General features: G+C 39.5%; 1 protein-coding gene across 1 annotated transcript; it reads right to left on the bottom strand.

Moving 5' to 3' along the window:
- Positions 1–10,886: 10,886 nt before the first annotated feature.
- Positions 10,887–19,360, bottom strand: LOC133414840 (homeobox protein Hox-B9a-like). The gene is made up of 2 exons (XM_061700510.1): positions 18,698–19,360; positions 10,887–11,393 (listed from the first exon to the last, which is right to left on the bottom strand). The coding sequence occupies exons 1-2, from the start codon at positions 19,284–19,286 to the stop codon at positions 11,158–11,160; spliced, it is 825 nt and encodes a 274-aa protein (XP_061556494.1). The 5' UTR covers positions 19,287–19,360; the 3' UTR covers positions 10,887–11,157.
- Between the last annotated feature and the right edge of the window lie 4,140 nt (positions 19,361–23,500).

The following is a 23,500-nucleotide window of genomic DNA, read 5'->3' as shown; positions in this document are numbered from 1 at the left end:
CAAGTAGGTTGAACATAATTTATGTGTTTAAATAGACTATATTATTTGATTAAATTCGACGAAAAGAGGGTGGAATTACGTCAGTTTTAATCATGCGCCACCGAAAATTAAGTCATTTTATGTGCGCGCGCGTTCATCAAAGTTTTAACCAATTGCGCACACATATACAATCTGAAACATATAATTGAAGGGAGATGAGAGGTTGTATTCTATGCATTACATCATTAAGACCACTCCGTCCCCATTAATTGCCAAACACCTCTTTTCTCTCCCATGTGTCAGCAAGTGTGGCTTTTGCTTTGGAAACAAACGAGCTTCAGGGTCTGGATTTTGCATTCTGCTAATTTTATAAATACGATCTTCATATACATGCAGGAAGGGGGGCTGGGTGGGTAATAAGCTATAGAAACGGCTGTAAACAGTTTAAGCAACTATAACGTCCCATAAAGCTGACCGGGTAGTGTTTGCTTGTTTACGTCCTCACGTCAGAGAAGCACAAAGTGGGGTTAGGAGCGCCCTTTGCGCGAGCGGAGGCCGTAAATGCCCTTAACCGAGCAAGAATACCACGGCTTTGAATGATCGTTTCGTCTTGCAGATGTCGTCCCTCCTGTCCAGGTGTGAGCCGTGGTCGAAGGGATGCTTCCTTAACGAGGGTGACGCTGTGAGATGCCTTTCGTTTCGATCATCTGACTTGATAGCAAGAGTCAAGTGCCCAATATTTAGCGTGGAGTAAATTTATTATGGAAGACTTTGAATCGTTCATCAACATCTGAATGTAGTCCTCTTTGAGCATCCGTGTTCCCTACAATGTTCTGTTGATTGTCATTGTGACACTATATTGTGTTCATATCAGTCCAAATGGAAGTTTGAACATGTGGATCTATCTACTGCAGATTATATAGCTCTGACGGGAAAAAAGGTCGCAAACACCCATTTGAAATAAGCACTGTGTAAATCGCAATAGTATACGCTAGATTTCTCAACACTGAAAAAAAATCATTTCAACTGACTTAATTTGAACATGTACAGCGGTTGCATAAAATGTGTTAGATTTTTTTTTCGAAGAAAAGCGGGGCGATTACGCCAGTTTGCCACATTTTCATCATGCAGCAGCAAAAAAAAAAATGAAGTCCGCGGTTACCTCAAAGCATTCGGAGAAAATTGATTTTATGTTCGTTAGTTTGTTTCTTCAATATATTACAATTAAACACAACACATTACAACAAAACATCATAGACAATTTCACCACATTTGCTTTTCAGTTCCTCTCAGTTCCCCATTTATACTTAAAGAAAATATATATATTTTGCAGTGTTCTTTTTTTTTTGTGTCATACTAGTATACATGTATCCATGCACACTATTTACCACCCCCGGCTCCTCCTAAAAAAAGAAGAAAAAAATGTGATTTGTGTACATAAATGAAAGAAAGATTATCGTGTGTTTGAACGTTCACAATAACCAACGTATGAATGTGGGTGGTATGGGTCTTCTCTTAATAATGGTACAAGAGCGCCATCAAGTGGCTGATTAATATTTGAGCCCTAAAGTCGGGTCCGTATCTTGCTTCAGTTCAATTCCATGCATCACGCGAACGACTCTAAAATAAAATAGTTTACTCCGATTGCAGGCGATAAGTACCAGTGATTTGGGTCTCAAGAGAAAAAAGATGATTCAGTCAATTACATTAATGATTGCGAATGTAATCAGTTCAATTAAAAGTGTAGTGTGAAGTTTAAATAATAATTAATAATGTCGTAATCGAACAAATATGTATTATTATTATTATTATTAGTAGTAGTAGTAGTAGTAGTATTTAACATGCAAAAAGTATGCCTTAATCCTGCAGATGATGCACTTCTGAAATGACGAGAAAAAGCCAAACTGATGCTTATGAAATACATAATTTAATGCAAGTAAATCCTAAACATTGAGAATGCATTTAACTATTTCTTTTAGTTTTTTTTAGCTCATTATGCATATTAATACATATATTATATAATGTCAATATTTTGTTTCAAACACGAATTCATGTATCTTATCAATATTTATGCATTACATGGATTTGATATAAAATTAGATAATCCATGAAATAAAATAAAATATAAATATCTCTTGCTAAACCTAATAATAACAACAACAATATTACAATACTAATATTGCGTTGTTCAAAGTATTGTTTAAAATTAATTTTGAAGATAGATTTAGCATGGGAATAATAACAATATTAAGATGACAATCGAATTACATGTTTAAATTGACAATCAGAACTGTGCTTAATTCAAAATATGTCGCATTCGATTACCTTACGCGTGCATGTTTATACGCGTGCGCGCATGAATGCGTGTACGTGCCAGTCTGTTAAATTATAGGCTGCAAACGGACTGTAAAAAGCAATTGTTACCATTATCTGAAGAGCCTGCAGTTTTCAGCCTTTGGAAATCTACGTCCTTGTCAGACGAGCACAGTGAAATCAGAGAGCACAAGAGCAGCACATAAAATAGCAAAAATACAAACATGTATTGGAAAGCCGACATGGCCTCTGACGTTTCCATGTTTTGCAGCAGCACCAGAATTTGCCCGGGGCCCGTCCTGTCCTCTGGGCCGGAAGGTGAGGGTCGTGTACAGCACAATCAGTGTTTCAGTCTTTCAGGGTTTGCTGTCTTGGCTGTTTTTCTTTGGGGGGGGGGGGGGGGGGATTTTATGACTCGCGGTGTAAGGATGCAACTGAGGTAGACAAAGGGAGGTCGGACATGAGACACAACACAGCAACTCGTACAGACACAAGCGGCCTGCAAAGATATCCCCACAGAGCCAAACGGCAGCAAAACCATAAAACCCCCAACTGAAAGCACGGGGAGAGGAGGAAGTAGATTCTCTTGTCTCCATTCTGCTGCAACCTAAAAGTTCAGCACAGAATTGGACCATCGTTTTTTATTTGTATTTTTTCTAAAACAACAACAGCAACACACTGACTGCTTTACGTATGGGTCATTTCATATCATTTGATCAGTAACAGTGAAGACATGGCCCGTGGAATTTCCTTTTGAAAATCAATACATTTTATTGATAGACTATAGTATTTACCGTTATCTATCAAAAGGTAAATAATTGTTTCTAAGGAAAAAATATTGAAAAGTAATATTTTTAAAACTTTAAATACCAAAATGTCTTTACCGCTAGGTGTCCAAAATGAAGTTGAAGATGATTTCTGAAGATACTAATTCCATGTTTGAATATATAGATATTTTTATCCTATTGCTTGATATGCATTTTCCGCAACAGAGTTCAGAGTTTCTTATTTTTGCTTCTTTCACAAACGGTCCTTTTTGTTGTTGTTGTCTTCACCATCAGTGCCGCTGACGAGATTGTCATTATGTTGTTGCAATGCACCGGAGGGATCTGTGAACTGAAGTGCCAGGATGAGACAACCATTTTGTATTCACACAATAGCAGACAGCAAAATAAACGGTGTTTCAGCGATAGGAATGCATATGTAGGAATTTATGAAAGTGTCACAACTATTGCAGGTCTTTACCGGTACACGATTGTATAAAGACAAGAGTGAAATGGGTTTAATGAGTAGTTAGGATCATTTATGCGCTTGTATCCACAATTTGAAGGGCAACACACGTAAATTCTGCAATTCACATGATTTTTTTTTTTTATAAAGCTCTTTATGTCTTTACCGTTATGCACTTGTCTTTGCCATTATGAAGAGCAGTGTATTTCAGTGGGTGGAATGTGTAGAATCTATATGACATGCTCAAGATTTTTGTTGTCTCCTCCCATCAATCTCATCACGGAAAAATTGATCAAGAAGGGGCTTTGCGTTCGTCTAATACTTTCAGTTGATGTCTGTCTCCATACTGCCGCCTTCCCCTTTCTCTCGGCGTGTTTGCTTTACAGCCGTTTAGTTCTTAACCTTCAGAAATTTATACGCTATAAACTTTTATTGCCGTCATATCATTTTATTGCGGCACACCGCATTGAATTCCCTTTCTCTCTGCTCTCTTGCTCTTCTCTGCCATCTTCCTGTTTTTACGACAGTCGGCGGCGGCTTCTTCCAACCATCCAATGCTGCATCCCTCATCACCTTCATACCCCCCCCCCCCCTTTCCCCCCCCCCTCCCTTTTAGACCCCTGGTGCGTGCTGCACTTCCTTCTCCTCTCGTGCTGTTTGTTTCCGTGTTTGAAAATAGGAAGCGTGCAAAACAAGAGAAGAAGGAGGGGGACTAGAAATATGGCAGCGCTTTATGAGTCAGCGGAGATACATTGTAAATATAACCAGCACTAGTTTTTTTTTTTAAACGCTTTCAAAAAAAAAAAAAAAAAACTTCTTTGGGTGTCTCATAGCCGGAATTTCATCTGTCTCAGATGCGTGCACGTGAGTGGGATTCATTTGACTCAAAAGCCCAATGTAGAACTCCGTGCCACTGTTCGTCATCAACAGAGACCTACTGTATGATTTATTAAACTCATAATCTTCCGCACAAGGAATAATCTCGAGATTCTCTTCCACAACTTTCCAAACGTGAAACGTCATGCGGTATTTGCTATACCGGGGCTGACCCTGTTCAGGGTCACGCGTGAGTTGGAGCCCAGCAGGTGGACAACACACTGGTCGCCAGTCAATCTCAGGGCACTTATACACTGGGAAAAAAGTACTTAATTTTCTATTACATATGATTAAAATGTGGTAAACACATGTCATTTGCCCCTCTTTTTCCGAGGAAGTAATCAAATAGCAATTGCTAGTTGAACACATTTTAGTCATGTGTAACCAATATACATGTTCAAATGAAGTAATTTTATTTTTTCTTGCCCTGGAAATTTTTAGTTTTTTTTGTTGAACATGAATGTGGGAAACTAACATAATTCCCCCCCCCCTCTTTTCCCCGAAAACAATATTTGTAAGTTTAACACATTTTAACCATATGCAACCGACATGTTTGAATTAAGTAAAATTCAAGACTCACAGAGTTCATCATATTGTCTTGTTTGTATTGTGTACATTTAATTATATGATAATATTATAATATAACATGGATATATCATTATTGTCATTGTACACGCACAATTTGAAATAAAAACACAAATACACTGCTGTCTACTTATTAAATTAGTACATAAGTTTGTTAAGGTCACACTTTTCTTTGCTATGTGGGGGTGCTGGTACATGCGCTCGTAGTGTTTCTGTTTGACGGCATCCGACCCCTTCCTCTGTCCGTGTCACTACAGGTGTAACGTGCAAAGCAGCCAGCAGTATTTGGTTTACGTAGTCCAGAATGTTGGATTTTTTACAGCCAATATTCTATATTTGTTGGATTATTGATGCTGAAGCGTAAAAAGAGTTTGGGGAGAAGAGGAAGACTTACACACCACACACACTGGCTATCAGTAGACACACAGAGATATTGATTTGGATTAATATGAAGACCTGTTAGATTCTCAAAATGATGATAAGCATGCTCCTGATACCAAACATGGTGGACATCATGGATTTTAGTACTAAATTACAGAAAAGGCAGCGTGTGCATGTTTGAGAGAAAGGCAGTTTTAGGGACTATATTAATATGATGACTTCAATAACATATATTACATCATGTATGTCTTAAAAATCACAACAAAACTAGTCCCTTAGTTGATCTGGGACCATGGACCGCTGTCTAGATTTTAGAATCATCAATGAGCATACGGGTCATTTTCATATAATTTGATCAATAATAGTAAAGACACAATCTAATTGAGCAAGTTTTTAAAGTTCCATTTTCAAAACGTCATTGATTATTTAAAATTTTAGGCATGGTAAAGGCAATCCTTACTGACAGAGCAAATGGTGGTGCAGTATTGAAATATGCTTAATCTATAACGGTGAAGACAAAAGTGCATAACAGTAAAGACACAAATTGTGTCAGTTGCACAATTTACATGTGTTGCCCTTCAAACTCTGCGGATACAAATGCATAAATGATCCTAACTACTCATTAAACCTTTTACACTCTTGTCTTTATACAATTGTAATAACGGTAAAGAAATGCAATTTGTCTATCTGCTATTGTGTGATTGCAAAATGGCTGCCTCATCCTGGTACTTTAGCTCACAATTATTTGGACCTGCCCTCCCCTTGGATGCCCACAATGTATTTCTTATGCTTCTCGATGTGCTTTTATAACAACAATTTATTAATTCAAAATGGATGTGTATTGTTGTGAGAAGCTGAATTCTCTTAGATTTACTGTGCCATGTGTCAAAGTAAACCACCCACTCACACACGGTGTGGGGTGAAGCAGCTTGCAGTCACTGTTCTGAGGCTGGAGGGAGGCCTGCAGCTGCAGAGTAAAGGCTTTCTGGATTTAATGAAACCCCAACCCTGCTATAGACCTCAGTGAAGTATCACAATCATCTGCTGTCCTGTGCACAGATGGTTTATGGGATAGCTTTGTTGGGACCGGAGCAAATCCGCTCAAAGGCTGCAGCTTGATTGGTTGAGCCTTACATTGTGGGGTTACATAGAGTCTGTTGTTCACCAACATTGTTATGCAACTTTGGGCCAAGAAGGCACACATACACACACACACACACACACACACACGCACACACACAGACGACATGGGTCATTTTCAAATAATTTTACCAATAACGGTAAATTCTTATTTAGCATTTTTTTTAAGCCGACTTGTTTTTGTATGGATAAATGTCTCCCATGCTTAAAGTTTCCTCTGCATTTTATGGCCAATTCTGGTAGCCGTTTTTACTTTCCGGAAGAAGGAACAAAGCAACAACAATGGCGACTGTGGAACAGTGCCTGCTAGAACAATGGACCAAGATGACCATATGATGCGTTTAATTATATTGCAAAATCGATCAAGAAGGCGTGCAATGTGTGCATCAAATGTCGTATAGGGGCCGCACAGAGTTCGCACGGCCCAATGCGTCGGTCACGTGATGCAATGCGGGCGCTGTCGCACCCGCGCGAGTGCGCGAGTATAAAGAGGCCGTTTCCCAGCTGACTTTGGGAGACCCTGGACTTGTCGTCAGTCTATTGTGGTATATATAGACAAAATAATAATAATAATAATAATTCACACCCACGTAAAATTTTTAGTCTTCAATTAACATAAGAAGCATGTTTTTATGGGATGTGGGAAGAAACAGCAAGCACAGGAAGCAAACCCATCTCCTGACTGAGAGGCAGACGATCCCACTGTAGTCCAATGTGCTGCCCATATAAAATCATTTATATTCATTCATTCATTCATTTTCCATACTGCTTATCCTCACTAGGGTCACGGACGTGCGGGAGCTTATATCAGCTCACTCTGGGTGAGAGGCGGGGAACACCCTGAACTGGTCGCCAGCCAATCACACCATTCGCACTCACATTCACACCTATGGGTAATTTAGAATCTTCAGTCAACCTACCATGCATGTTTTTGAGACGTGGGAGGAAACTAGAGTACCCGGAGAAAACCCACGCAGACACCAGGAGAACATGCAAACTCCACACAGGCGAGGCCGGATTTGAACCTGGGTCCTCAGAAGTGTGAGGCAGACGTGGTAACCAGTCGTTCACCGTGCCTCCACGGCATTAAATTTTAATCATTTTACCAGCACTTGATGATGACACAAGATGATTTACAAGACTTAACAGAATCGAAAATGTATACTCATGCGCTTCCTCAAATAAAAAGTCACTATTTTCATATAAAATCTGAATTCCCCCCAAAAATAATTGTACATTTTTATTAACTTAATTGTTTTAATCCCTCAAGGAGAAAATCTCTCCACACAGCACACTCTACACTAAGAATAAGAATAAGAATATTCGCCCAGATTCATTACAATACCTGCAATAATTTGGCAATGTGCAAGAAACTCACTGCTTGGGCCTTATCATTGCAAGTGATGAGGTCTTCCAAATTCAGTAGCCAAGATAGAGACAACCTCAGTCCTTCCACAAGCTCCCAGTGGAAGGGTGACGATGCCTCGAATGAATGCACCGATAATCTGCGTGTGGGGGTTGCTGCGTTTATGACAGTCTTTTCGTGTTGCAGCCAAACAGACGCCCCTCTCCTTTAAACTCTAGTGTGCAACCGAGGAGACATATTTTAAACACATGCTGGTTCATCCTCTCCTTCCCTCTTACTTGCGGTCGTTTACAGCCACGTCTTTCCACTCCCCCTCATTTCTTCCCACAGATAAGATACCAAATAAAACCTGATGAGGAATAGAAAATGGAGCAGCATTATTTTCACTGGCTGTTTCAATTTGCAACCAAGCAATTGTATGGTTTCTGAAATGTATATTTATAGCAACCCCCGGTTGTTAATAAAGATCACACTCAATCCATTCCCATTTCTTTTCAGCTACTGTATATTAAATTAGCTGTGTGCAAAGCAATCAAAGGAAACACTGACGTAATTAAGTCTCTTCTTTAATAGAAATTCAGCATTAGAGAAACAAGTGACAACACTGAAAAAGGAAAGACGATGACATTCATGAAGGGACTTGAAAACTAACTCCAGATTAAGCGGGACACTTGTCAACCATAGATTACATTTGCCCCATTGAAAACTATAATGGCGAAATCCATATTTATCAAAAAGTGTAAACGTTGTCCTTCAGTCATAACAGTTGAAATATGACTCATTGTTAAAGGGGAGAAAATAATTGAAAGTATACTTTAGATTAAATAAATGTTTTATGTCAGTCAAACCGTCTTCTCAGTGTTCAAATTTCAATCACATCATGCAGAAGCATGACTGACTAGAGAACAGATAGTTTAGATAAAAAAAAGACCAAAGAAAAAAGAAAAAAGAAAAAATCAATCTGACAATTTGAAGAGGAAATTAGGATTCGGTTTCTCAAGAGGACAAATTTAGACAATTTGACTCATTCTCAAAAAGAGAAGTTACTCACGTTATGTACAATAAATTAGAACAATCACATTCTTAAACAGTTTTAATGTGGTAAATTTTTTGCAAGCATTTTCCTGTCGAATTTCCGCCACTTACAAAGAGTTGACGAGATATAAGAGCGATTTGAAGCATGCATCAACAACATAAACATTTAAACCTGAAATAGGATGTGACGCTGTGCATCAAGTGTCTGTATCAAGCGCTTGTCTTTGTAAAGACTTGTAATGGACAAGAGCCTTTTCTTCAACGCTGCAATGTCTTGTTTATGGTCCGCCCGTAAAACTGCCACCGAATGCCATTTAAATACGATGACACTTCAAATATCATAAAACAAGATGACCTTCTAACATGGCCTTTTTCATCAGCTCTCAGATCAATAAAACTGGTGTAGATTTAGTTGAATGATGTTGACTTATACAGCCCCAAACATGACATTATCAGAAAAATAACATTGATAAGGCGATTGATAAATATACTTTAAAAGTACTGGCCCTTTCTTCAGTCTGATGGTGCATTTTGAAATTACTTGCATAGCAGATGTAACATATTTAGTGTATAAAAATAGAGCGCCTTTATTAAAATGCAACAGTGACATTGAATAAAGATTATTTCATTTATTTCAATGTGTGGTTCATTTGTACTACAATGTGAAATTAGCATCTCCTTTTAAAGACAGGCCCCAAACATAACAGCCCTTGTATGTGGCCTGGGCAAACCAAAGACTGACACATTACCTCTGTGGCTCACAACAACGAGATTTTTTTAAATCTACATTTTCCAACAAATGAAACATCAATAATTTATAATTTATGTAAATGAGTGCCTGGCGCAGCGACTCAAGAACGGGTCGTTAAGATTACATTTACAACAGCTTTTTAGCTGTCCATTTGTAAGATGATACAACACAAAATCTGTTCATTGCAAAGACTAAACTGAGAGTATGTATCAACGTGTGCCAACTGGTCCCTTCTAATGGAATTATTAGAAAAAGAATAAGCCCCATGCAAAAGATAAACACTCGCATTAGTGAGTGTCACAGTCTGCATGTGTGTTATTGATGACCACGTGAAACGCTGGTTTCAGCTCCTCATGCGCCTTGATGCGAGTGACACGACAGTAAATACTAAAAGTGCATGGACGTGTCATGTTCTGTCCAAATCCAGATCAAATGATCTCTTTCCATGAGGATATACTGTACCCGTCAATTTCCAAGAACATAATGATTCAAAATTTTCACAAGCTTTGCAAACTTGATATTCTGTAAGGCATAGCTAACAAAAATTATCATTGGTGGAAATGAAACAGAAAGGAATCAGCAGTCATGTTTTCTTATTTCCTTTGAGGTTGCGGGTCATGTTACAATCTAAAAACCCTTGGGTTATTTCATTAATCCAGTTCCTGGGTTGTTTGTGTTGGGTCGAATTTCTGGGTTATTTTCTGGGAGTAACCAAATTGTTGGGTCAAATTAACTATTTATTGGGTTATACGGCTAATACTGTATGTTAACCCAATTCCTGGTTATTTTGAGTAGGTCATATTGCTTGGGTTAAGTTTCAGAGAGTCAGCAAATTGATAGGTCGAATTAACCCATTGTTGAGTTTTTGAGTTACCTAATTGGATATTATCACGCATGCGCAACGCTGAAAAAGTTGTATGGTGGGCGACCATGACACACGTACACAGCACATACTGTCATACTGTTGTACAGCAGTCCAGTCGACAACATAATTTTTCAATTTTAGGATTTATTGGGAAGCTGTTTTTTAAATTGGTTGAGTCTAAATGGATGAAGTGCTTTAAAACTGTAATTGTCGGTGAAGGACCATTTCACCTCTTTTCAACAGATCTGTGTTCAATATGCTTTTTTTTCAGTAACCCTACATTGTAGTCAGTATACTGTAACTAAACTTTTGGTAGTACACAGTATATTAAAGGATAATTTCACCACCTGTAAAATTTGGTCTGTACTGCAATGTCAGGTTATTTTAATTTATCCAATTTGGGTTTCTCATTTAAACCAAGAAGTTGGGCCAAATGAATAACATGAATAAGTAGTTGGTCGCTTTTTGCCCCAGTAATTGGGTTAGAATTTAACCAAATTGGGTTATTTTTCATCCAACTGTTATTAGAGTGTACTAATCATACAACGTTGACTGTGCGTTCTCTTTAAGTGTGAGCGTGGACCAAGTCCATCTGTACGGTAGTTTAAGTGCATGCACACGCTTGTGCAAATTATGTTAATCCTTGGGTTGATCCTTTCTCTGTTTCTTCATTTTCATCCTCCTGTTTTGGAACCAGATCTTCACTTGTCTCTCAGTCAGGTTAAGTGCTCTGGCCACTTCATGACGCCGGTCGCGCGTCAGGTACATGTTGAACAGGAATTCCTTCTCTAGCTCCAGCGTCTGATATTTGGTATACGGGCACCTCTTCTTCCTGGAGGAGCGTGCGTGTAACCAGTTGGCGGAGGGGTCGTCTGGAGGAATAACATGTATGCAAGGAATACAAGTCATTAGACTTATTCTGCATGTGTGCATTGAAAGAAAGCAGAAAGCCATCTTATCACCTTTAAGATAAAACAACAACAACATTGTTTTCCTCTACAACACATCATATTTACAATTGATTACTATTGTTTCAATGGGGCCACATTTCTGACAGAAGCATATCAGTGGCTGTTTTATTTGACACCACTAGAGGACCACTGCATTCAAACTGGAGCTTGAATGAAACACATAAGTCCCCGTGTTTTTTAATGTCTTCCTTTAGATCTCTCACCCATTGCTTGATATTTGCAAGACACCAATTGTCTTTGTTTGAATTCAGAAAGGAATTCTGAATTCAAACAGAGCAAGCAGAAAATTAAATCAACTATGTGCAGTAGTATATAGCCATTGATAGCAGTCTTAAATCATACTTAAAGTGATATTTGTCTTTTATACACAAATGATAATGCACACTGTGTTATTGGGGGGGGTGTACATTTCTGAAAATATTCTGAAAATATGTTCTCCCTGTGCCTGCGTGAGTCTTCTCTGAGTACTTCTGTTTCCTCCCACATCCCAAAACATCCATGGTAGGTTAATTGAAGACTCTAAATTGCCTGTAGGTGTGACTGTGAGTGCGACTGGTTGTTAGTTTATATGTGCCCTGCGATTGGCTGGCGACCAGTCCAGGCAATTATCCCTATAAAACATATATGTCAAACTCACGCCCTGGGGCCAAATTTGGCCCACCATGTAATTATATTTGGCCCACAAGACCAGATCAAATGTGTATTAGAGATGGCCCGCCAGTATATAGCACATGCGCCACTAATATTACAAATCCCAGAATGCTTTGCTAGTGTGTTGGCCCATCCCACCGGCGAGCACCCCTTCCCTTTCTGTTGCAGTCGTTAGCAACTATGCTACCAGTCTCCTCGAGTAAATTTACACTTCCCCTTCCCAAAAATGGCCAAACAAAAGATGGAAAACGGTTAACTTACAAGACAGGTGGGAGGCAGATTGTCTGTTCACTAATGTAAAAGACAGACTTGTTTGTCGTGTGCGGAGCAACGTGGCTGTAAATAAGAATATAACATAATTGAATTGCCCTTTATCAACTCCGAGGCAGGGACTGTTTGAAGTTTGGATTTTTATTGAAGAACATTCTCATTTTTTTGTGTTGTTTTGTTGTTGGGCTTTGAAAAAAGATAGATAAATATAAGCTGGAGAGACAGAATAATTTATGTTATCTATTTAAATACACAAAAGAAATACCACTGATGTCATCTATCGCAAATTTGATTTCTCGTGTTTATAATATTAACGTTTGTTTATTCCAGATTCACGATTTAAACAAAATTTTATTTTTTTTGTCATATGATAAACTTTAACGCTACATTTCCGGAGAGAAGGGAAACATGCACATCGCAGTGATTTTTCATTAAATATTGAGTTTGGCCCGTGATGTTGTCCCACTGTAAATTTGAGTTTGACACCCCTGCTCTATAATAACTATGTGGTGGAAGATTAGTAAAGTAAATTCAAGTATTAGAGAATTTTGAAGGATTGATTCCTTACTGGCAAGATGCATGTGGAAACAGCAAGGAAAAGAAAAACAAATTATTGGTCAACTACACAACCTAACAGGAGAAGAGTGTATGGATTAAAAATGTTTTTAACAAATCAACATGCAATTTCATCACACTGTAGTGAAACATCTCAGAGAAGCCTCCTATCTCTGCTACATGTTGCAACTCTAAACCTTTCCGCAACAGTTAGTGGCCACAATCAGTTAATACGTCTGTAATACGGTGCGTAATCAATTTCCTCCGACATGGCGAAAACGTAAGTTATTGATTTTTTCTTGGGGAAAATAATGCCTGGTAGGGAGGTGACCAGAAGATAGATAACGAGACTGGGGTGTGCAGTACTTGTGTCGCTCTGTAAAGTGTGTGCTTTCAGCTGTGTATAATCACTTCTAGAACAATCCATTACTGTGTAAACTGTGCCACAACTGTGGCTGTCACCCAGGATGACAGAACGGTTTTGAGGATGGTGTAGTTCTGAGGATGAGAGGACAGGAAATCTTTTGACAGGCAGACAGAGAGAATATGATGTTCTATTTGTGTCTTGAGGTTCTTGTAGCTAGTAAAGCCTATTTCCAGCTGAGATGCGGCATGGACGGACACATACAGTAGATAGAAGGACCGATACTCCCATAAACCAGCCTGCTATAGCCTGTGGCTGTGCAACATGAACAATTCAATTGCTGACCAATGTCTCTTTATCTGCATGTCTCCACCATGATGGATGCAGCTTGCATGGAAACAGTGACCAGATCGCATTAACATTGCATCCTATCTCTCGCCTCTTTTCTCCCTCCACTTGCAATTTCACCCTAATAATTCGAGAAACTGACCCCTCATATATCCCAAGGCATGTTATTACATTTCTCTGTCGTATTTTATCATGCTCCCTCTCCACCCCCAACCCTTGTACATTTCACCCAACCACAAACGGCAGCACGCCTATTAATAGGGTTGTTCACCCTTTTATAACTTAATAAACTTCAGAGATAATAATTTCCCCAGCTCTGCCGGCAACAGTAACAGCAGCACAAAGATTGAAGTGGAATATTGGAGTTTATTCTTGATGGTTGCCCAGCACCAGTAACATGAAAATAATCTGTTGCAAATTGTCAATTTAATTAGAGTGGTGTATTGAAAGGTAGCTCTTTGCTTATGGTCTGTTCTACTCGTATAGTGACCATTTTGAGAAGTGCTATACCTTTGGGGAAATCACCAAACCTATAACGTTTCTGTATGACACCGATGCTATGTTAAATCGGAACATTCTGTAGTCTCTCTCATGACCCTACATCAACACAGTAGTGGAGTCATAATTTCTTTGGAGCCTATCCCAGCTACCTTTTTTTGGAGCCTATCCCAGCTACCTTCGGGCGACAGGCGGGGTACACCCTGAACCAGTCGCCAGCCAATCGCAGGGCACATATAAACAAACAACCATTCGCACACACATTCACACCTACGGGCAATTTAGAGTCTTCAATCAACCTACCATGCATGTTTTTGGGATGCGGGGGGAGGGGATGGGGGGCAACCGGACTCCCCGGAAAAACCCACGCAGACACGGGGAGAACATGCAAACTCCACACAGGCGGGGCCGGGATTGGAACCCCCCGATCTTCAGAACTGTGTCGTTATATATATATATATATATATATATATATATATATATATATATATATGTGTGTGTGTGTGTGTGTGTGTGTGTGTGTGTGTGTGTGTGTGTGTGTGTGTGTGTGTGTGTGTGTGCGTGTGTGGGCGTGTGTGGGTGTGTGTGTGTGAAAAACGCTTCTGGACCAGTGGTTCTCAAATTTTCTACACTGAGTAATACCACCATAATGACCCACATTAAAATATAGTAGCGTAGAAGGTCTAAGTGTTCAACAAGATGAGACAGACGTTTTATTCCTAAAAAGAATATCTAATATTGTACGGCACTGTCCATTATTCGGTTTGAACACCACCACTGTGTTTAAATATACAAATGTGAAAAACTGTACTTTAAAATGCAAGGCACATAATGGTTGAATAAAAATTTTACTTAAAGGGGACATATTTTGTCAGACCAACTTGTTCTAGTATTTGGGATGTAATATTGTCTCTATGGTTCCTCAGTAATTAAAAACATCCCTGCATTCCTGAGTTCCAGACGCTTTTCTGACAAGAGAAAATCAGGTCATTTGAATTTCTCGATCTTAGCTACGTCACTCCGCCTTCTTTTTCCGCTCCAGAGCCAGCACTGTTAACATAACAAACGTGCGCTCTGACAAGTGGCTCTTCTACAAGGAAGCAACCAATCAGAGGAAAGGGGGTGGTCTTAGCCAAATCTGGACAAAGCGCATACAAAACTGGGTCAAACAGAAGTAGCTGTCAGAGATGCCTTTTCTGGACAAAACTAAGGTGTTTTTTATTTTTTATTTTATTTTATTTTATTGTTTTTAATGAAATTGACACTTATATGCTAGGGCCATGGTAGTCACTCTTTGAATGTCTAAATAGCCAAAATATGGGACATTTAAATCTATCCGGGCGGCACGGTGGTCGACTGGTTAGAGTGTCAGCCTCACAGTTCTGAGGACCCGGGTTCAATCCCCGGCCCCGCCTGTGTGGAGTTAGCATGTTCTCCCTGTGCGTGCATGGGTTTTCTCTGGGCACTCCGGTTTCCTCCCACATCCCCAAAACATGCATGAATTGGAGACTCTAAATTGCCAATAGGTGTGAATGTGAGTGTGAATGCTTGTTTGTTTGTAAGTGCCCTGCGATTGGCTGGCAACCAGTTCAGGGTGTACCCCGGCTCCTGCCCGATGATGGCTGGGATAGGCTCCAGCACACCCGCGACCCTAGTGAGGAGAAGCGGCTCGGAAAATGGATGGATGGATGGATAAATCTATCTGTAAAAACAAACAGTTCTTAAAGATTAAATGCAAATCAGTTTAACTTAAAAGTTAAATACATCCATCCATCCATTTTCTGATGGTTAAGACGCTGCAGGACCCATCCAGTGTATCATTCCAGGGGCTAGGTTTTGATCCACCAATAATAATTACATTTTGCAGAATAATGCAGACTCTGTATCGGTCTATTGTGGAGAGAAGGAGCCGAACCGAAAGGCAAAGCTCTTGATTTACCGGTCGATCTATGTTGCTAAGAAGAAAAAAAAGGGCCTCAGTGTCAGAGCGGCTGCTCCTCGTTTGAGAGGAGTCAGATGACGTGGCTCAGGCATCTGGTTAGGATGCCTCCTGGACGCTTCCCTGGTGAGGTCTTCCCCAGGGATGACCCAGGAAACGTTGTAGGAACTACGTTTCTCCGTTGGCCTGGAAACATCTCGGGATGCCCCGGAAGAGCTGGATGAAGTGGCTGAAGAGAGGCAAGTCTGGGCCTCCCTGCTAAAGCGGCTGCCCCCATGACGCGACCTTGGATAAGCGGAAGAAAATGGATGGCTGGGTGGATGGATGGATGGATGGATCAAATGGATCAAATAGATGCTTGAAAATCATTTGGCCTTGAAGAAGTATAAAAAATAATCCATGACCTGACTGATCAACCTCCCAATATTCATCCATCCAATATTCAACCCTACCGCTTGTCCTCATTTGATTCACAGCTGGAGTCTACCCAAACTGACTTTGGACGAGAGGTTGTCAGTCAGTTGCAGGACACAAACAAGCATGGCCAATTGAAAATATACAATGTAGTTGGTTGCAATTACAAGTTACCCTGTTGAAAACATAATTGTAATTTCAATTACTTTCTCAAATTAATATAATTAATTACATGTGATTACATTTTGGTGGCATGGTGAACAACTGGTTAGAGCACCTGCTTCACAGTTCTGAGGATCGGGGTTCAAATCCCAGCCCCATCTGTGTGGAGTTTGCATGTTCTCCCCCTGGCTGCATTGGTTTTCTTCAGGCACTCCAGTTTCCTCCCACATCCCAAAAACATGCAAACTGCACACAGGCGAGGCTGGGATTTAAACCCCGGTCCTCAGAACTGTGAGGCAGATGTGCTAACCAGTCGACTTCCGTGCCACCATGTAAATACAGTGTATAATTTAAAAAAACGTGTGTCTTTGTTATATACATAAATATATACACATATTGTATATGTATATATATGCATGTTCTCCCTGTGCCTAGGTTGGTTTTCTCCGGGCACTCCGGTTTCTTCACACATCCCAAAAACATGCATGGGAGGTTAATTGGAAACTCTAAATTGCCCGTAGGTATGAATGTGAGCGCGAACCGGTTCAGGGTGTACCCCGTCTCCCGCCCGAAGATAGCTGGGGAAGGCTCCAGCAGCCCACGACCCTAGTGAGGAGAAGCGGGGAAGAAAATGGATGGATGGATGGATGGATGGATGGATGTTCAAAGATATAACCAAGAGTCCAATCTTTTCAAAATCTCAAACTAATAGCCTGCATCACAAACTGGTGCTTTGTGGTCATATTTGGAAAAATATGCCATGTTTGATACTACGGCAGAATGTCTTGTGACCAGAGAGAGCCAAATAGAAGCAACGGCTTTAGAAGGAAGAAGTGATTTGAAAAATAATATGAGCTTTTGCGACTATTTTTCAAGTGTAACTAAAATTGCAATCATGGAAATTTACAAAAGCCACTTGCACATTTCCTCCCAGTAATACAATGAATTACAACTACATAAATATTCCAATTAAATAATGTAATCTTGTTGCATGTAATTAGTTACTCCCCAACACTGACAACTACTACTACTACTACTATTGCTACTGCTACTATACTATACTACTGCTGCTACAATAACAACAACAATAACAACAAATAATAATATAACACTAACAATCATTATAATACAAATCATAGTCATAATAATGGTAATATTTGAAAACAAAAATTTGAATATTGACATTTTAAAGTTTTAAGTTTTCCATGGGCATTTCATTTTTTGCAATAATTGGCTGATTATTTTTACGGAGTAAAATGCATATTTAAGATAAAAATAGTTTGTGATAAAGGAACAAATATTGAGATTCTGTACAAACTCTACAGGATGAAGCTAAAAGATTCGAACTTTTGCGTTTTACCTGCTGTCTGTTCATTTCCTATGCCTACATTGTCAATGTCAGGTGACTTTGACGCAGGTACAGAACCTGGGTCAAGTTATGATGTATTAGGTTTAGTTTAAAAATATATAATAATAATAATAATAATAATAATAATAATAATATATCCAGGCTGCTAGTAATAATAATAATAATTTAAAAAATACCTTTTATTTACTTTTTTTCCCAAGAACTATGTTATGTTCCAGGGAGAGAATAAGAGAGAAGCAGAAAGAACAGACAGACACAGACAGACAGACAAGACACACACACAGACACACAAAACATCGATAGAGCGAGCGATTGAATAATTCATCTGTAATAATAATACATCTTAAATTTATCGTAGATTCTAGTTTGAGAAGTTTGGGCTTTCTGCGGGTGGATAATGTTGCACCTAATCATCACATGTAATGTTTTGTCGCGATTCTATAGGATAGAAGAAGTCCGTTCCACGCGACCAACTCCTGTAGCCATGAGCTGTGAGTAGCTGTAAACCTAAAGAGCACAAAGTGGCTTTGGCTCTTTGTTCTTGTTTTACAGCAGGATTAAAAGCATTTACAATCTCTCCCCCCAAACCCCGTGTGTCTTTCTACAAAGTGCTATTTCCTGCCCGAATAACTTACTTTGATCTAGGCCCCCTTTGTCTTCGCTCCCTTCGCAAGAGTCGTTGTTTTCTCCGAATCCCGCACCGGGGATGGCGGCCGGTGGTGCCGTGGATCTGGACTCCAGGATGTATGTGGTGCTCTCCAGCTGCATTTTGGGTGCGGTTTCCACGCCTAGGTGGCTGATCTGGGGCTCCAGTTTCACATGGCCGCTCAGACCCTGCTGGCCCGGTAAGCCGTCGGAGCCTCGCGGTGCGGATTCCAGCCATGTGCGGAGGTAGCGATTGTCCGTGGAAGGGACGTGTTGCGTCTGCAGGTATGGGTGAAAGACCGTCGGAAGACCGCTCGCGCCATGGTGGTGCGGACTGAAGGGACTCCAGGGTGATGAGAAGACCGGAGGCTTTGGCTGGAAGCTGCAGGATGGAAACGAGTCGGGGATCGGATGCTCCGACGGTGCTGCGGAGCCGGGCTGTCTTCCACCCGCTACAGCTGCAGAGCTTGAGCCGGAATATTGGACGCTGGGAAAATGAGATGGGGTCGGGAGTTCACCGCTGTCTTGACTTATGATGGAGTCCACGTAATAGTTGCTCAGAGTCCCAGAAATAGACATTCTCGGACATTATCTGTGAAACACGACGAGTTCACTAAATGGAGAACAAGGAGATAGACATTCGGAGATTTCTCTCTCCCTTCTTCTCCTCATCTGCCCTTTGCTACTTCGCCTCTCTCGTTGCCTCCCCCCCCCCCCTTCTCTGCAACTCTCGCCCCCCCCCCTTTTTTTTTTCTAAGCAAGTTGCTCTCCAGTGAAACAAGTGTTGCAGCTTTCATTCTCAGAGAAACTGATTGGCCGATTCCGACAAAGGGTTAAAGCTTCCGTGGAGCGTAAATCAACCCCTCTCACACCCCCCTCGAATACATTGGCTTCTCGATGCCCACATAGATTTTCGCGTTTATATCATGTAATATACAAAATATTTTGGCAGTTCGTCTTCAATATTTAGGTAAAATGAAGACTTTTTCACTGAGTACACTGAAAAAAAGTCATATGAATTTACTTAGTTTGAACATGTGGGTTGTACATAAAATAAGTTAAACAAATATATTTTATTTTATTATTTTCGAGGGCAAGACAGGAAAATTACATCAGTTTTTTTTTTAATTACGTGTAACCGAAAATTAAGTACCTTTTTTTCAGGGTGACGGCGGATAATTGCGCAGTTGATGTTGTTTTTAAAAATCTACCGCCACGTGTTTATTCATGATTTATTTAATTCATATCCAAATCAAAACAAATGCACTCACAGCATGCTCGGAGTGGACTCGGAAGCATACAAGTCTTTTTCAAAACGACTTTTTTTACTACCAATGCACGGCAAAATACACGTATAAAAAGCATTTAAATTTCGGTTGCACGTCATTCAAATATGGTAAACTAACATAATTTCCTCTTCTTTTCCTTAAAAAATCTAATAATATACGTTAGTTTAACTCATATACAACCGATGAACATGTTCGAATTAAGAAAATTCAAATATATATTTTTTCCGTGATAGTTGTTTCTCCTCTTCAACAAGGTTTATCACCATCTGCATTTCAAAAAATAAAAAATAAAAATTCCCGGACATTGTTTTATTGGCATATTAACAGTAATTTTTGTTAACGAGCACCATTAAATCAGGCCACGTGGTCATGCCCTTGCCTTTGCCGGCAACCCACTTCTTCAACTTTTTTTTTTTTTTTTTTTTTTTTTTTTTTAAACCATAATAAAATTCATGGCGACTGCTTAAGGTTTTATAGTGCTGATATATGACTTGCACTAGTGCAGACTGTAAACACTAGTACTGGGATTGTTGCAGCCTTATTTCTGCTCGGGAAAAGGGCACATCTCACTCAGCGGTCAGGCTGCTACGTGTTAACACCTCTTGGGTGTGGGATCTCCGTGGAAATCTTCGGGATATCATTTTTTTTTCCCGTGGAAGGGAATAAAAGGCCCACGAAATCACGCTGACTGTCCGATTCAAGGGATACAATCTTTTTTTTTCTTTTTGGTGATGGTGCTGGTGCTGGTGCCGGGCAATAAGATCGGACCAGTGGGCCCACTTGATTCTGGACTTGCTGCTGACTTCTTATCAAAGGAGAATGGTAAATCTTCGTATTTTCTCAAATGATCGGTCTTGAATTATTGATCTTGACAGGCTGCTAATCTGTGCAGTAAATCTAATGTTGGCTTTCATTTACATCTGACGCCCTTAAATGTGAGCTCCGCATATCTCGTTGGACCATCGTGGTTATTTATTATGTATAAGGCTGAGGGTACTTTCAGATCTGCCGAGGGGAGATGATGGGAATGGAAGAGGGCACGCATGGCTTTGAGGAGGAGGAGTGGACATTGAACGCAACATGGCGCCCGAGTTAAACGTGAGTTGCGCTTCTGATTCCAAGCGTTTAGCTTTGATATTGAATTCGTTCCATGCATCTATCCTTCAGATTTAGTAGTCCCATTTCCACCTCAAGTTGATACCTTCCGTTGGTAGGCAAGCTCAAATGAAAGTCGAAGAAATTTACACTTTTGCCCTTGATATGTGGTAGGCTATGCATCTTGTCCATATGAACGAGGAAGAATAGGTTTTGCGAGCTTAAGTCAACGGGGGGGGGAAACACGTAGGTCAAAAATATACCACATAATGACACATTTGTTTGCTGCAGTCTCCCAAAGAAAATTTTCTTTTTCGGGTCGACATTTAAATATGAATGGCATCCTCCAAACCACATATAGGCTGGGCTGCGAATTCAAAATCTTACTAACCTAGGCGGTGGTTTATGGGGATTTAGTCAAGATATTTCTACTCCTGCTCCCTTGGTTACCTCGCATGTTTGATGAAAATATTTGACAATTAACAAAAGTAACTATATTATACTTTCATATAATTATTTGTTTTTAAAAAAGAAAGGATGCATAGTTAACACCCTTTTTTCTAAAGTTACTACGAAAAGTGATGTAATGTTCTGCAACCATTTTACATTTTCAGTCTGGCTAATAGGACATCATGCTGGTAGTTTATAGGACACACACACACACGCGCGCACGTTGAGAGATGAAGAGAATGAGAGAAAGCGAAAGAAAGTGATCAGATAATTTATTAAAATACGGTAGCTGGATGTTACTATATTACGGTTTTAAAATCTCAATATCAGCTTATTAAAATTAAGACAACTGTGTTAAAATAGTCATATTTGAGTATTATCATGAATATTTGAATGTGACACGAACACTGTCTCACAAGGGTCGCGGGAGTGCTGGAGCCTATCCCAGCTATCTTCGGGCAGGAGGCTGTTAACTGAAATAATTATCCCAATTTTCGTCCGCTTTTTATTTTAATTATGCGCGTGGCCGAATCTTTACAGTAGAATTAGTAGCTGAATCCATGGCTTAAGAACAAAGACGAAATTGAAAATATCAGGTAGGAAAAAGAAATAACCATCATCAATTTATATTTGGGCCTTTCAAAACAACGGAGGTGACCGTGGTTTTTATTTCAACTTTGGAAAGTATTTTGAGAGTTGAGAGGAAATATATTTCGTTTTCGCAAGACCTGTAAAAACACAGATTGGTCAAATATGCATGATTCCCTCAAATGTCTCCTTTAATGAAAATAGATGTCACAAGGACCCCCGTAAAAAAATAAAAATAAAAAAAATAAAAAATAAAAATATATATATATATATATATATATATATATATATATATATATATATATATATATATATAAAACCCTCAGATTGCCGACGCGCTCAAATGTCATCAGAATTTTTCGGAGGTTTCACGTTTAATTTAAATGCTTTTCTCAAGCGGTAAAATTGTATACTGTCGCGGTTTTAGTGTTTGGCATTATGACAATTATAATTATAAATAAGACATATTAACATACATAATAAGACATTTTAAATGTGAACATGATGTAAAAAGGTAGCCTACAATATATTGTCATGTTGACAGAATAATTTCCAGGTCCCACTTTGTTAGGGCTAAAACACTATATACGAATAAATGTAATAGGCCGACTTATCGCATTGTTTCTCTGCAGCAAAATGTCCCTGTTTGTATCTGCCTTTATAGTTATCAACCTTGTCAAAAACAAGGCCCGAAGGCCAGAACTGGCCCGCCGTATCATTTTATGTGGCCGGCTACAGTTTATCATGTGCGTCTACTTCGCGTTTCTTCCCATAAATTTGTACCAAAACTTTAAAACTGCCTTCACTTGTAAAAACGAGGTATTGCAAGCACTCTTTATCACCAAATTGGAAAACCGAACAAACTATTTTCCTTGACTTCGAATTTCAAAACTAGCTCATTAGTTTGTTGTGGATATGTAATACTATGATTCAATGATTATATATTTACATGGTTTGCAGTCATAACGGCCATGTGAGGGGAAACCCTAACAACAATGAACTGCAGGAAGAATTAGTATATATCACACCCGCTTTGTTTGTAATATACTTGGAAATTCAGCATTTTAACCCATGTGCAAATATTGAAGTGCTGATGAATAGTAAACCTATAATTTTATAATACGATGTTAATAAATAAATACATTAATTAATTAATCAGAATCAGAATCAGAATCATCTTTATTTGCCAAGTATGTCCAAAACACACAAGGAATTTGTCTCCGGTAGTTGGAGCCGCTCTAGTACAACAAACAGTCAATTTACAGAACACTTTGGGGACATAAAGACATTGACAAAAAACAATTGTGCAAAAAGATGCAGAGTCCTCTAGCACTTAGAGCAGTTCGAACAACTAATATTGCAATAGTCCGG

Source organism: Phycodurus eques, chromosome 16, assembly GCF_024500275.1.
Source record: "Phycodurus eques isolate BA_2022a chromosome 16, UOR_Pequ_1.1, whole genome shotgun sequence".
NCBI lineage: Eukaryota > Metazoa > Chordata > Actinopteri > Syngnathiformes > Syngnathidae > Phycodurus > Phycodurus eques.
The sequence above is the reverse complement of the archived record's forward strand: the minus strand, read 5'-3'. Positions and strand labels throughout refer to the sequence as shown.